Source organism: Pygocentrus nattereri, chromosome 16 (assembly GCF_015220715.1).
Source record: "Pygocentrus nattereri isolate fPygNat1 chromosome 16, fPygNat1.pri, whole genome shotgun sequence".
NCBI classification, from domain to species: Eukaryota; Metazoa; Chordata; class Actinopteri; order Characiformes; family Serrasalmidae; genus Pygocentrus; species Pygocentrus nattereri.
Window position 1 is genome coordinate 13,682,997 of NC_051226.1, and position 17,445 is coordinate 13,700,441.

Consider the following 17,445-nt stretch of genomic DNA (forward strand, 5'->3'; position numbering starts at 1 on the left):
TATTATGGATATTAATTGGCTGCAAAGCAAGAATCTACATTTAATTTAAGCAGTGATTAATTGTTTGCTTGACTCATGGTCTAATAATGTTAACAGGCCTAATATCTGCCAGAAAAGCCTCTTTATTCTATACTGAAACAGTATGTGAGGTTTTTGTGGCTGGGGGAACAAAATTTTGAGCTTTTAAGATCATTATTGATGGCAGCTTTTTATATCAGAGCGTGGTATATTTTAACATCTGACAGGTTAATTAATACTTTCTAGTAATAAGTAAACTTGTATATTGTTCATTTAAGCTGCACTTTTTTTGTTAAAGTTAAAAGAAGTAGCATTACTGAAGTAGGAGAAATCATCAGCAAGCTAAAATATGGTGCATGGTTGTTGCAAATCACCCTGTACAGTCAGCAGTGTCAAATTTCAGAATTTTTCAGACCTCGTCAAACGTATTAACACCATTCTCACAGTCTCATAAAGAAAGTCTGGCTCGACGTCTTGGTCTCAAATGCAAAATCAACACTAATGAAGATATGGTGACGCCTCCTCAGAAGGCGCATCCTTAACAAAGTTTGGACTAAGTTCTCTTAAAATTCTTTCATTGTGCTTGCAATCCTTGATCCTCTTGGGGAACCGAAGGGATCTGAAGCAGAACCTACAATACAAAGTGTTCCACATGTTTGGTAAATTAAAACATTTATCAGAGAAAATCAGAATTTCAGAACATTTACAGGCTTTATTTAGGTCTTTGGTCTTGTTTCTTGGGTTATCTGGTCTTCAGTTAAACTAACATGCAATGGCCTGTGCTAGCTGGGTTTGTGCCAAGGTTATTTGCCAGCTCCAGTGATCAGTTGCAGCCAGTGATTAGCAGGTTTCAGCGCTGCAACAGATGCCTTCAAATAAACCTGTTCAACTGTAGAATGTTGGGGTTACTCTTCAGTTTGGGATACGGTTGACTTCAGTTTTAATGCTGTTCAAGCATATTTAATATAATGAAAAGGAACTAAGGATGATGACGTGTTTATAGTCACTGTGTATTTGCCACAATAACCAACTGTGTGATGACAATGACCCTTTTCACTTTTTGGTTTAATCTCAGGTTTGATAACCCAATGCAATGTACATTTTAAGGTCCACCATGAAAACAAATGAGACCTTTTCACCTTGTTTGTTCATGTTCCTTCATTTGTTACTTTATTATGGAGACTTCATGGAGTACCGTCCAAAAATAGTGAATTACTGGTGCATTTTACATTCTTACAAAAAATGTCAATGAATTTAAAAAAAAAAAAAAACTTAACAGAAGACAAAGTTCCTCTAAATGAAAAACTACCTATTTGTCATATATTGTTTGCTGTCCTTTACCTTTAAGATGTTGACTTTACAGAAAATGGCAAAACGTTCTTAAATTTTAATGTAGGTTAATGTAAACAGGTTTTATTCCAAGGATTTTTTGGAGCATTTCTATTGGTCAAGGCCACTGCTGTGCTCAAATCATTTAAAATGACAATGTTTAAATGCATCAAAAACAGTATTAATGCCTTTTATACATGATCCTTTCCAAACTTTCTTTATCTCAGTATTAAACAGGCTGTGCTTGTTACTGTGCCTTTAAGAGTGATGTAAATGAGCTCTGTTCTGATTGGCTGCCCTGTATTGTGCCTCATTCAGAAAACAGTCTGGGGCAAAAATACACATTATAACTTCATGGATAGTGGCCAGAGCTAAACAGCTGTACTCTGAAACGGTGGTTAAATGTAAATGCATTCGTTTTTATGACGTCACTGAATTCCAAACCAGCTGTTTTTGCAGCTTAGGTTCCATATATGCACCATAAAGACTGAAGAGTGAATGGTACGTTTTGTAATGTTAACGTCAAACTCGTCCATTTCAAAAGAAAAGGAAAGTTTGTTTTTCTGAGTTGCGGCCCTTTAAAGAAAAAGTCATTGAGTAGATTAACGTGTGTATTTGAGTGTGTGAGCAGGAGGAGATGGTCCCGCTTTCTGTGCCTGTGTGCTTGATGGTCAGTGCCCCCTGCTGAGGGATACAAAAGAGGCCGGCCTCTACCAAGGCTTTCAACAGAAACATGCTGTATTGTGAAAGAAGGCAAACAGGAGCTGATTAGCACTGTGTAAACACTGATCATGTTAGCCCCCTCTGGCTGCGGTTCATTGTTAGTGACGTTAGTACCTCTGGGTAAAGTGTTCCTATAAGGATTAGAGAATAGAATGGAAGTCAGAACACTTTCACTGCCTTAATTTCACTTCTTCTCATCCCCACCCTCATCAGCGGTCTGTGAGAGATTCCCTTAATTGCTAAAACGACCGCGGGACATCTTCACACTGTGACGCTTCAGAATTACACAGTGTAAAACCTGATTTGTTTTCTTTGTCTTGACTTTGTGTCCGTCGAGGCAGTTGTTCCTAACAGAACACTTGTGTAAGTGACTTGATGGTGTAGATCTGCTTTGGTTATGCAATATGAAACAGTTCCACCAAAACCGATTGTGTTGATATGATCAATTTTACAGTGTACAGTGGCTATGAACTTTATTTTGACTGTGCTTCCTTTGGGAGGGTCTCTAAAGATTCATTCAGACCTGTGAAATCGTCAGAAACTACCCTTCATTATTTAATTTTCAGCCCAAGCCGCTGTTAAGTTTTTCACTGTTAGGAGATCTTTCTGGGGAGCTATGAATATATGAAAGTCCACCTGCATTCCAAAGTTTTAGAAACAGAAGTTTAAAAATTCATTAAAAGACAAAAAGAAAATGGGACATCTAGTGTCCATGCGAAGACCTGGCAGATCACCAAAACTGTCCCCATCAGGTCAACAGCATTTAAAGCTTTCGTCTTTGAGAGAGAGGAGAAAATCAAGCTCCACCCCAGAGTCCAGACCTCAACATTATTGAATGTGTTTGAATTGCTTGGATCATGAGAAGCAGAAAATGCAACCAACTTCTAAGACTGAGCTTTGGATGTGTGGAAAAATATCCCTGTAGGTTTCTTTGATAAACTGCAAGCAAGTCTTCTGGGGAAAAAAAACAAATAAAAATAAGGGCAAGAGAGGACACTTTAAATACTGTAAAATCTGATATTACAGGGTCAAAAAGATTCATCTGATTTCAAGATGATTTATTTCACATGTAAATCATTACAGAGCAATGCAGTAAACTGTAAATGCTTTAAGTGAGCATTAAGTTTATGTAATTTTACAAGTGCTCAATATGAACCCCCTCCAGCTGTATGGACAACATCGATGCCATAGTCAAATTCATTCCATACTTGATGGAGTATGTCGGGTGTCTCTGTGCTCCCAGCTCTTTCAATACGATTTTGGAGATCATCCAGTGTTGTGCAACCAGCGACGAACGCTCTGAACCATTGAAGGTTCAATCACGCTGCACAGTTATGACGGATTCACTCTTACTGAAGTGGACAACACAAAACACTTTCTGCTCAGGGATTCTCTCCTCTCAGACTGAAGGGAGCCATTCCAGGGACTATCAGAAACGCTATGACTCCCTCTTTCAATTGGTATGTGATTGGTTCCTTGGCGCCTCACGGTTGTAAAGATATGGCGCTGTGAATTCGGATGAATCTTTTCGAATTGCTGTACATTTAGTTGTTGCGGCTTCTGTGTCATTTTCTCTTTTATATTGAAAAAGATTGAATTTCCTTTTCATTAGATTAAATAAAGGATGGTCTCATAGAAGCATAGTGTTGGTGATAGAACCCAGGCGTCCAAAGTGTTTAAAAGCTCCCACACAGTTCTTACTTGAAATGATAATGAATAGGATGCCTAAGACATTACTTATACTTTTGAGATAAAATAACCTTTTTAACCCACTCATGGTAAAGAGAGGAAGATGCAGGGCATTGTAAGGTAAAATAGTTCCCCATAGATTTTTTTTTCTTTTCAGATTCATCACTGTTTTACCGTCATCAGCACAACATTTAAACGTTTAGAATACACATGCAGTACATGTAGTTTCTCTACAATGAACCATTCCATTTCAAAATACACTGAATGAGGGTTGGAATAGGAAAGATTTAATTGTGAAGGGATTTTGAAAATTTGGTGGAATTCTCTTTGAAAAGACAACTTAAATTTTCTGAACTAATTTCAAAACCAATTGCACAGCCATTTTATATATGTTTAATTGAGTAAAAGTATAATTTTTCCTTATTAGAATTATTATATCTATACCCTCTTAAGTAGTGCCAGATGCCATAGAAGAACCACTAATAAACCTTTCAATGGATAACTTAAAAAGGTTCTTCACACTCACAAACCTCTTTTTCAAGTATGATTCTTTAGGAAACCTAAATTGATTCCTTGCATCACTCAAAGAATCCTTAGTGGCAGTTTTAGTTTTGTGTTTTTAAGGCCTCTTTAAATTCCTTCACTTTCTCACTTCAGAAGATGAATGGTAAACCGTGCTGGTATATAAGTGGCTATTTGACTCCAGCTGTATATTCAGTCCTATGGACGGTTCCTGGACCTGAAGGTGTTTCTGATTCTCATTTGCGTGACTGTTCAATCTCCATCAGTTCCAGCTGAGTTCATGCGCTCCCTGCCGACATCCACTCGGGATTATTAGTGAGCTGTGCTGTTCTGGCGGATCTCTGCTGATAATCCCCCCACAACCACACACACTGACTCTCACTTGTTCTCTCCCAATACCCACCCATCCCCCACTCATTCACTCTTCCCTGTTTTCACTCTCTCTCTCCCTCTCTTAGCTCTCTTTCGAGGGGATTACGCTGTGATGCCATGGAAAAGCTTGGTGCATCTGGCGTTTTATTCCTCCATCACACAGCCCCACTGATGTACACTCACCTTCAGTCTCCATTAAAGTGGTAGTGCGAAAAATTTGATTTCCAGCTTTTTCAATTACTCCAAATGTTGGTGTCCGAATCCTGCTTCTTTGGTTTTCTACTGGAGCTGCAACGTTAATTTACAATTTTAAAAAATGATGGTTCTTGAAAGGACAGCGGTTCTATGTGTAATCATGAACAATCTATACACAGTTTGCCTGCCTAACTTGTTCTTCAGGTTGATGTGCCATAGACACTCAGCCTTTTTAAAAAGGGTTCTTCTATTGTTATAAGCTTGATATCATACTTATAGCAGAAACCTTTTTGGTGCTATATAGAACCATTTTCAACAAAAGTTCTATGTAGAACCATATACAACACACACTCCATCTAAATGGTGCATTGAGTGTTCATGGTTCCTACATATTACCAAAAAGGGTTCTGCTTCTACATACATCTTGCTGGCCCACAAAAGTTCTAGGTAGAACCATATACAACACATTCTCCACCAATCTAAAGAACCATGTAAGCATGCAAATGATGCTTTGAATGTTCATGGCTCTATATAGAACCATTGTCTTTACTAAGGAACCCTAGCCAATAGGTAATGGAAGCTTATGTACGATGATTGGCATTGTTACTAATGTCGCCCTTAAGTTTGACGCCATTCTTCTTGGTGTTGTGTGTGAAGACTGTCCAGCTTCTCTCCAGACAATGTAAAAAAGTCTGATATGTATGTGTAACAGTTCTGTTTAAAATATGAACCACAATTATTACAAATGTAGATTTTTAATTAATTTTAATTAATTTCTTTTCCATTTTTTCCATGATACTATTGGGAACATGAATGAAAATGGGCTGGGAAACTCAGAAAACCTTGTTGGACCCAATCGCTTAGATTGAGGCTTCACTGTATCACACTTCATTTGCATAAAGTTTAGAAAATCTCCACTTGATTTCTCACCTTGATGCCTTTCTGCCACATCACTTGTTGCTGAATTTCAGCGATAAGTCATCTACCTCTGTAGCAAATGTGCTTGTCACTCCATTGGCTGTTAATGTGAACCAATATGGAAAAAAATATCAATTCAAAATGTAGTAATCAAGTATGTCTTTGCAGTGCATGAAAATGACCAGAAAATGTACTATATATTTTTTAATGCATTTACTTGCATTTGTTATTATATTTTTCCAGTTTTATATTGTTTTAACAAATACTTTACCTTAACCATGTATGTATGCAGTAAGACACTCACACAAAATGTATTTCAAATAAACAAGATATCAAATCATAACTGCATTTTCACAGAATATCAATACCTACAGCACCTGCTTTTGTCATGCTTAAGGTTGATTTGCACATATTTAAAATTAAGATACTGGAATACAAATTCATTTTAAAAGGTATTTAAACAGTAAAGTGCATTAGACAGTATTTTGGCATACATTTTCATACATTGTCATTTCATAAACACATTTACACACATTTATCTTTGTATGGTACATTACTGTGTGTAATATTTGCCCATACATTTTAAAATAACTGCATATTAAAATATATTTGGTTAATATGTCAATATCTCCTGAAATGCATATTTCTATTTGAATGTATTTTGTCATGGAATTGACATGTATTTCAAATACATCAAAATGGTACCACATGGGAACACAGGCTAAATGATCAGACACTTCAGTTAATTAATCTCTAATAAACTTGCTAAAATTGAGTCTTCAAGGCATGACAGTCTGTCATAAAAGTACACAAGCAACTGTGTGATGATTTAGGCATGTAGTTAGCATGATGCTCATTTTTTTGCACAACTGTATGTGGCTGTTTGTGAATCAGCCCTCATGTTTCTTCCGCTCAGACTCATCACTTAAATGTGTACTGTCTACAGAGAAGCTTTAACAGTGCATCCTCAAGGCAAGCGCATTGTCAGCCAAATGCGGAATAGGGAAATTAGAAGGAGATGGGGAAGGTTACCCACAACTCTCCCTGTTAAAAGACCTTTCATTCATGTTGCCTCAATTTGTGTTTCCATTATGTTCATCTTTGTGTTGTTCCAACAAAGGAGCAATATAAGGATCATGGGAACACAATGGACTCCCTATTGCTTTAAATGTCTTAACCTTGTAGTGGTGACCACAGGCCCCATTCTGTGAGATAATCATCCCACAAAATGGACAGACTGTAAAGTAAGAAGTAAAACATTCACATTGGTGCAAATGTCACTGTGATGTGTTAACTTCAGTTCTGTTTACAACCTGTTTTCACAAATTCTGGACATGTCTGTCTCCTTATATGTGCCATTTGCTGGACTATTTTATGGTCCTCACATATGATGCTTATATCATGCTCTCCACTGGCCGTATTTTTGGCCGTAACTTTTGCATATTAGGATTAGAGATGTAGTGATATGTAGTGGTGTAGTGTAGATATAGTGATATGGATCTGGGCCAATAGTCTATAATGACCACTTTGGTGTGGCTGATAACAACATTAATAAATATGTTTGTTGCATGTTAATACAACACCTATAATAACAGGGTTCTTTAGTAAAGGCAATGGTTATATACAGAGCCATTATAACTGAAAGAACTATTTGACTGGTTCTTTGCATTGTTAAATTTTTCTTCTTGATGATGGAGAACCTGTTGTACCTGGTTCTCTGAAGAGAAAAAAGTGCTGTAATGGTTGAGGGGGGTCTGGCCTTCTAGCTACCCAAGTTCTCGGAGTTCTCCCCTCTCCCTCAATCATCTTCACTCAGTCTTCCCTCATACTACCACCACCATGTTAAAAAAACAATTAAGTTAAAAACAGTCAAGATTTTTAACAAGCGTTTTAACTTTTCAGTGTCATTAGCTGGTTTTGTCAAGCCAACTTAAAATTTTGCTCACGAACCTTCTCCTTCTGGTTTGTATTTTTCCCACTGGCGACTGTCATAGCTATTGCCTGTATTTCGAATATTGGACCCCTGATAATAATTCAATTTTAATGATAATTAAATTAAATTAAAATGTCCCATTTATTCTCTTATAATAGTTTGTCCAGCTATGTATTGTGCACCTTTAATTATGAAAAATGAATGAATTAGCATTTCTATCATAAAATGGGCTCTAGTGTTGTAGGTAAGCAGGGCATTGGTCAGTGGCCAGGTGGAACAGGTAAACAGGTGTATTATTACTGTCCTCTGGCTTCACACAGGTTAAATATAGATGATCTGTGAGCTCTATAGTCGTTCTGTATTGGCTGGTCACTTCATTAACTAATGTGATTAGCATGTGTTCGGCGGAAACAGAATGCAAAATTCCAAGTTAATCTCCAAACTAGTGCTGGGCAATGCATTGTAAATGTCCTGTCTGTAAATGACTAATGAGAACATATTGTAATGTTTACCAAGTTGTGCAAAAATCCCTTTGGTATAATGTTAACAAAATGGGGAAAAAAACTTTTTGGTATAGAGCAGCAGCAGCCGTTAACTTTATTAGTGCAAACTTAAGTACCGTGTAATATTTGTAAAATATCTTGATGCTGAAATTTAGCAAAAAGGATTTTTGAAGCAACAGCTTAGAAGAACATGAAAACATAGGAATGGAGCGAAAATATAAACAATCTGGAGGTCGGAGCAAATTGGAGGTTTTTCTTAGAACTGATGATCCAAGACAAGAACCATTTATTCTGAACCACTCCAAACCTCAAAATTCATGGTGAAGTCGTTTCCAGCAACCAATCAGTGTGTTCGTCTTCTGCTTTTTGATAATAGCTGATCAATAGCAGGACCCAGTGAGGCTGTGTGCTGGACTGGATGGAATAGGAGGGAAAAACTCGCAGCCATCTGCCTTTGAATAAAGTAGAAGCCGTAGCTTAATCCAGATTACAGCCTTAGCCTGACCTCTCTCTCTCTCTCTCTCTCTCTCTCTCTCTTTCTCTCTCTCTCTCTCTTTCTCTCTCTCTCTCTCTCTCTCTCTCTCTCTCTTTCTCTCTCTCTCTCTCTCTCTCTCTCTCTCTCTCTATCTTCTCTCCATCAGTACACCCTTCATAGCACGGTCAGGCGGTTTGGTTAGCAACTCTCCTCATTTTCACGACCCAGATCAAAGGCCTTCACACAAAAATACGGAAAATCTAAAGGCGTCTCACGCTGACCTCTGATATCCAGCTACAGGCTCCAGTGGGACGATAAAAAATGGCTTTTCTCATCAAGAGTATGGTGGGGAACCCTCTGAAGGGCATGGGCCTTGGGGGAGGAGAGGAGAAGGCCGAAGCGGAGACCCCAAAAGACCCCGCAGCAGCTGCAGGAATGACTAGAGAAGAATATGAGGAGTACCAGAAACAGCTGGTGGAGGAGAAGTGAGTAGAGATCTATGATTTGCAGCTTTTACTTTCTATCACAGATTCAGTCTGTGTAGTGCTGCCATTGTCTGACCTTCACAGGCTTCAGGGAGCACAATAATGGCCTGTTACGTTAACGTAAATCATTGTACAAACATCTTTCAACTGTGCGAATTTAAGTTGTTGAATAATGGCTCACAATGTACACACATGGATTTAAACATAAAATGTGATTTCTGTGAACGTCTGTATAGATTAAAACTCAAATGCTTGGGTTTAGCCTCATTATTTTCTTTTAATAATTATTTTTTCCTCGCTCATGAGACATGAGATATTTCACTGTTTAGGTTGAATTCATGTGATAAATATAGCCTATTTGGTTTCATTTTGTGGCATTTTCTTAATGCTGCTCCTTTTGATATTGTTTGTAAATGAAAACGAATAGACAAAGTAGAAGAAGCCCATTTTAATGTTGAGTGCAAAGAGCTCTGCATCCAAGCTACAAAGCACTGTTACATAATCCCATCATCTGTAATCTTTCCCTCTGATGATGGCATCAGTCTTCCGCCATGTCGAGGGGTTCAGTGCTTTTCTAAAATTGCTGATGAATTTTAACATGAACATTCTCCATTACATCTGTAATAGATCTATAATATTATTATATAACAATAGTAAAATTCTCGGTTACATCAGTACATAATTTAGCATTTATTGCTGGCCAGCTGTATGTTGGCCATGTGATCATTTATATGGTCCCAATTCATTATTTCTAACACGCTGTGCGTCTTAGACTTGATAACGTATATAAAATTTAAGATGAAAAAGCTGATCATGAGCTCACCCCATTATTTACTAATCAGCTGTAAGAAAAGGACTTGACATATGCTAAGCTAAAATGCATATATTTGCATATCACAGTAAAAAGAATGAGGACAATCAGCATAATTTATTCCATAATTTGCACAACATCACCATGGTGAGAAGGCCCATCTCTGAAATGAAACTTTCTAATGCATTATAAAGCATAAAGTTCATATTACACACTGCTGTATGATTTACTACCAAGTCAAATTCAAAGTTTAACAGAAGCATATTTAAATTTTATTCTTTGATGCTTAGCATTGGATTGTTTATGACTGAGTGTGCTTAGTAATGTTATAAAGCTACACTGATGTGTGTTTGCAATGTTACTGATGGCAGACATTTTGAAAGATTGTTATGTAAGACCAATACATAGGCCAACAAGTCAAGAGATACGCCTAACCATGACCATAAACTATGTATTTTGACACAAAGTATTTATATATATATATATATATATATATGCATTTAATATTCAGTTAAATTAATTTCAGTCATCCACTGTTGAGGCACAGCTTGCAATAACATGCTCTGGATTTCTGCAACAAACAACTGATCAATGGAAGAAATGAATTGAATCCAATGCAATTTCCATTAAATGTAAGTACAAAAGGAAAGTGTTGCATGAAGAGATCAACCCTGCACCCTGTGACATTTGATATTTCTGCCTCTGAGTAAAACACAGACTAATTTGGTCATATTCTGGCGCTGTAGAGCACATTCAATAAATAAATAAATAAATAAGACATGCGACTGACTGTCAGTTATAACGCAAATTAGGTAATCAGTCTATATTTTTCAAAGGTAAAATTGACTTTTTTTTGGAACAATAACAAACTATGCATAGACCTTCAAAGATTTAAAGACATAGCATAATCCGTAAATTGCTCCTGTCAGAAGAAAATCTTCTATCTCCATTTTTCACATAATTTGAAAAGGCCTGTTGCCTTTAACATTGTGTGTGAATTTCATGATGAATGTACCAAAAGAAATGGCCCAAAATGACTTTGAAAAAGTCTGGCTCCATTGACTTACAGTAAAAGTAAAGTAGGTTTTTTCCTTCTCCTGTAAAGTGATCAGTTTGGAGATACAAGGTTTTCTTATGACAACAGTGATATGAATAGGCGTGTACATCAGCATGTATTTCTTTCTGTAGGAGAAAGCAGCAGAGAATTTATTATGCATTGTCATCATGCAAACACTCAATCCATTAAATAAGGAACTTTTTATTATTGGCGTTTCTAAATTTAAACTCTAAACTGATCAGTATTTGCACCAAATGCTTTTTCTTCATCTCTAACTGGTTAAATATTGCAAGTGCCCGATTTCTATAAAGCACATCATGATGAATGCTATGTACATACATCTAAATGTAAATAAATGAGAATTACAGTGTGGTGTGGAGCTGTTCACCCATTAGGACTTTAGTATCCTCTCCTAATCCTGAACCTGGCAAACTGATTATCTTCAGCTTTAATTAGCCACCATAAATACGAGCTTGCCTGTGGTGAACCAGTTGTTAAAGAGAACACAGTGAGCAGCCCTTTTTAGAGCTATATAGAACCATTTATAACACATTTTTCAACAATCTGAACAGTAGTTTCACCATGCATAGAACCATTTGAGCATGCAAATGGTTCTTTGAGTGTTCAAGGTTCTGTATAGAACTATTGTTTTTATTAAAGAACCCTTGAAGAACCAGCATGTTCTGGCATTCTTTTAGAAGAACATTAGAATTAGGCCAATATAATGATCAGAAATCAATATGAAATAATAAGACTAAACAGTTTATATTTGCAATAATTACATGTACATGTTCATGCCAGAGTGAATGTGTGCATGATGTGCAACAATCAAACAACTTTATAACCTTTAACAACTTTTAGAACCTCTACAATATGTGGAACATTGGAAATGTTCTACATACTTGCACTTTCTACACACTTTCATTTATAGAATTGAAAATGAAAGGTTCTTAATGGAACCTGTATTTTGTGTACCTATATTTTTAAAGAAATTTTAAATGAATCTGCCCCAAAAAGGCAGCATACGGGCTAAACATACAGACTAAACAAACAGACTATATAGACTAAATATACAGACTAAACAGACTACATAGACTAAATATACAGACTAAGCAGACTACATAGACTAGATATACAAACTAAACAGACTAAATATACAGACTAAACAGACTACATAGACTAAATATACAGACTATACAGACTAAAAATATAGACTAAACAGACTATACAAACTAAACAAACAGACTAAACATACAATACAGCCTAAATATACAGACTAAACAGACAAAATATACAGACTAAATAAACACACTAAACATACCATATAGGCTAAATATACAGACTAAACAAACAGACTAAATAATATATACAGACTAAATATACAGACTAATCAGAAAACATAGACTAAATATACAGACTAAACAGACTATACAGACTAAACAAACAGACTAAACATATTACATGGACTAAATATACAGACTAAACAAACGGATTAAATAGACCATACAGACTAAATATACAGACCAGCTGTACAGTCTGAATTCACAGACTAAATACACTAAACATACAGACTAAATAGACTATACAGACTAAATATGCAGACTAAACAGACTATACAGACTAAACAAACATACTAAATAGACTATACAGACTAAATATGCAGACTAAACAGACTATACAGACTAAACAAACAGACTGAATATACTATACAGACTAAATATACAGACTAAGCAGACTAAATATACAGACTAAGCAGACTAAATATATAGACAAAATAGACTAACCAAAAACACCTTAAGTGTAAGTGTCTGCTTTGTCTGAACAGTGATTAAGTGTCAGGTAAAGCAGCAGTGCACGTGGCCTGGCTTTGGCTAGAGCCTCATCGCTGACTGAACAATGCGATTAAATGACGTGAAGTGATTTAGTACCACCTAAGCTGTGGCATTTACCCTGGAGGTCATTTAAATCTGCTTCCATGTAAAATATTACACAGTAATAAATGACGAGTTTCATCCCAAAATGTTGTGCAGCCATTTATAATCATTTTGGATGTAATGAGTTTTAAGGGAATAACTACTGACATATAATGGAAAACTCACTGTTATTTCTCTGATAAAGGTGCTATTGATTATTCACATAGAATTAACATTTTTTTATGTTTAAAGCCCACACCCAACAATGTATATCATAAAAAGAAGAAAATTCATGAATGTGGTCTATAAAGTGTTTTGTAATGAAACCTCTCAAATGAAATTACACAGTTCATTTCTACTATTTACGTGCTGTATTTTCATAAAACACAATTCAAGGAAGTCATTCTGGCATATAACACACACACTGAAAATTGACTCATATCCTTGTCATGCTTTTCACCCCATCCAGTCTCTTTCCCTAGTCCTGCTTCATCATGCTTCACTACCTGTGTTCACTAGTCTCTGTGTATATAGTGTTTCTTTATTCTTTGTCTGGTTTTATATTTTGTATTGTGCCTCATTTTAAAAGCAGTTCAATCTGAAACACTCCTTCTAACATCAGTGTGAATGGGCAGAGCTAAACAGCTGGCAGATGCATGTATATGACATCACAAAATTAGTGAGATGCAGGTTAGTTTCCAGAAAAAAGCTGTGTGGAGTAAATTGTACATTTTGAAATTTTAACAGCTAAAAGCATAAGAAAAAATGTTTAAATTTATATATTATATAAATTATATAATATAATATGAAATGTAATATTCCAGTCTATGAACCTGCTTTTAATAGTATATAATAGTAATGTAATGTCATAATAATAATGTAACGTGTCTATGAAACTATGCTCTTTTAGCTGATTATCAGAACAGGACTTATAAAAGTAATTTTTTAGGAAAAAAAATTTGTCTTCAACTCATTTAACTTAATATTGCTCTTACGAGAGTGAGACGTTACACTGAGGGTGCACATAGGGGCCCTTAGAGTTTAATAAGCTAAGTTTGCCTGCATAATGTTACTTATATCCCTCCTTTATTGCTCTTAACCTGCCATTTCTCTGTATTGTAGATCAGTCCTGTAACATTCAATGGCCTGGCCACTGTTGGAGAGCACAACCTTAAAAACTACTTTTTAAAGTGTTCTATAGTATAGACCATAAAACCCTGAAGACACTCAACTGGGTAGTGGACTAGCACATAGTATTAAAATCTTAATTCTCTTTAAGGGCTTAATAACTCTTTAAGAGCTTTGCACTGTCCAGGTCCAGGCTTCCACTCATCATTCCTATTATTTAAGAGTGACTCAGCAAGTTAGGGTAGCTGACCTTTTGGCTGTTGATTTGACCCTCAGGATGGAGAGAGATGCAGACTTCCTGCACAAGAAAGCAGAGCGGGCGACCCTCAGGGTGTGCCTCAGAGAGAAGTACAGGCTGCCAAAGGTAAGAAACGTCCAGTCTGAACCTGCTGTGCCTGATTAACACAATATGTTTTTCAAGATGTCCAAGCAGAGTGTAAAGAAACAGTTTGGCAAAAAAAACAAAACAGAAACAATAAGGGAGGATCCGTTGCGTATAGTTCTTTAAAGAATCTTTTGTTTTATAAAGCACCAAAATGCTTCTGCCATTGTAAAGTCTTAGAACTTTCTGGTATTACGTAGAACCCTATTTGATGAGGGTGTACTGTACAGTACTCTCACAGCTTCGATCAAAACTACAGAACTTGTCTTGGCTGACCAACTATATTTAGAGTAAACTGCACCAGTATATACTGTACACTGCATACTGCACCAGTGTATACTATACACTACATACTGCACCAGTATATACTGTACACTGCATACTGCACCAGTGTATACTATACACTACATACTGCACCAGTATATACTGTACACTGCATACTGCACCAGTGTATACTATACACTACATACTGCACCAGTGTATACTATACACTGCATACTGCACCAGTATACACTGTATACTGCATACTGCATTAGTGTATACTATACACTGCATACTGCACCAGTATATACTGTACACTGTATACTGCACCAGTGTATACTATACACTGCATACTGCACCAGTATATACTGTACACTGCATACTGCACCAGTGTATACTATACACTGCATACTGCACCAGTGTATACTGTACACTGCATACTGCACCAGTGTATACTATACACTGCATACTGCACCAGTGTATACTGTACACTGCATACTGCACCAGTGTATAATGTATACTGCATACTGTACCATTCTGTACTGTTTGCTACATACTGCATCTGTATACACTGTTTACTACTCATTGTACCTGTATATACTATGTACTGCATACTGTACCAGTACTGCATAGTATATACAGTTTTTGTTGTTTGAGTTTAACTCTTGAAATTCTGCAGTTATTCCTGTCATTCTGTGTGTTCTAAGTACTGTCCATAATCACTTGTGTATTATTACATAATTACTTAATTAAGTTAATAGCTTAAAAGCTATAGCTTTTCTTTGGCTGATGGTACCATCTGTTGCTCCATTGGTTCACTTCTGCCAGTGGATGCAAATACATTAACATACAGTCGGAGTCAGCTTTGTGTAAAACTGTCGGTCTGCCTGTTTTAAATCCTATATCCATTCTCCAGTTTTGCAAATATACAAACAAACATGGCTCAGTATATAAATGACATGTTTTGTTGATTTTTTAAATGATAATAAGCTAACACATCATCTACTGGGAACAAACTTAAATATGACATTTTCTGCAAATTTCAGTGCACAATTCCTATCTATGTATAGATAATTGTAATGATAACTGCAGAAACAAGACATTGGTATAACCAATGATGAGGAGGCGGAGCTGAAACACTAATAAAATATTGTCACCAGTATGGTGGCCTCACAGCTGACCTGTCCAGGCTTCACCAACAAATGTACCCTTTCATAGCAACTGTTGCTTATAAGCATAACTAATATGTTATTTTTTAATAATCATAATTACAACGTGCAATTCATTTAAAATGTATTTTATGTTTTCTGCTTATCTGATAGAACAAGTGATTTTGTTTTATGTAATAAAGCTAATACTAGTATGATTGCAAATTCATTCTTCCAACCTGAGTAGTTCTCATTAGCTGTGACGGCATATTCCAGCTCTGTAGTGTAGCATTTTAAACTGGAAACTCAAGGATGTGTAACTACTCTAAGCAAACACTACTACCATTTCTCATTCAGTTAAAAGTGGTTAACTCTCATTCGGTTAAGAGTTTCTGACGACATTTTACAAAGCTCGACTGTGTTAGTCTTTACCATAACACACGTCTCTCTGTCTGTGTCTGTGTGTCAGAGTGAGCAGGATGAGAATATGATTCAGATGGCTGGGGATGATGTGGATGTGCCTGAGGAGCTGCTGAAAATGGTGGACGAGGACGCTACAGAAGAAGAGGAAAAAGACTCCATTATGGGCCAGATTCAGAACCTGCAGAACATGGACATGGACCAGATCAAAGAGAAGGCCTCTGCCACGCTTACCGAGATGAAGAGCAAGGCGGAGGAGAAATGCTCTGTCATGTAACGGTGTGGGTAAACCAAATGCCCCAGATAGTTCTATTCAGTGATATACAACAGATAGTTCCAATCTGAGTGGCTAAAAAAAGGGTTCTAGCCGTGTTGTTAGATCTGATAACGGCATGTTTTATTCGCTCTACCCATATAATTACAGTGACCACCAGCTGCTAATGCAACAACAGTGGTCACATTACTCTTTACTAAGTCTGTGGTGGGACTACTTTTTTTGTGGAAGAAATTGCCAATATCAAAACAACGATTTCAAACACTGTTCAGGGCTTCTTTAGTTAGTTTTCTTTATATTGCAAAACTGCTTTATAAAAGCATTATAGCATGTCTTGTGTCATTGCGAAGAACATCACAGCTGAGCTGATTAGCTGTGGCCAAGTAACAGCCACAATGTTATTCATTAGAACACACTGTCTTGTGTTCTATTACCGGGACTACTTTTTGGCGGAATAGTTTGCCAATGTTGAAAACATACTATTCTGAATAAGACACGCCCTCTTGTGGTAATTGCTATTTACAGTCATATGCAAAAGTTAAGTGAAAATAAATATATCTTTTCATGAGGACACACTTCAGCACATTTTAATGCACAACTACTGTTTATTTTCAAAATGTAACATACTGGGAAAAAAATAAAAACGTAAAATGTGACCTGTGCAAAAGCTAAGGCACATTTTAAGCATCATTGTTCATCAGATTTCCTCAGAAATTATGCAATGCAATTCCAAGAAAAATGTCTAATGAATTTTATTCCCTGTAGAGAGTGTGTTTTCACTTAAAATGGGCAAATTTGGAAGTTGACCAAAGGATAAAATAATACAAAACTAACAACAATGAATATTTAATATCAACCAAGGCTCATTTCCTGAAAACACTGATGTATT

At 36.4% G+C, this 17,445-nt stretch overlaps 1 protein-coding gene across 1 annotated transcript; it reads left to right on the forward strand.

Moving 5' to 3' along the window:
* Window positions 1-8,833: 8,833 nt before the first annotated feature.
* On the forward strand, window positions 8,834-17,149 carry cplx4a (complexin 4a). Its single transcript, XM_017715745.1, has 3 exons — window positions 8,834-9,162; window positions 14,348-14,435; window positions 16,332-17,149. Exons 1-3 carry the CDS (start codon window positions 8,999-9,001, stop codon window positions 16,557-16,559), a joined length of 480 nt encoding a protein of 159 aa, XP_017571234.1. The 5' UTR covers window positions 8,834-8,998; the 3' UTR covers window positions 16,560-17,149.
* The last annotated feature ends 296 nt before the right edge of the window (window positions 17,150-17,445 follow it).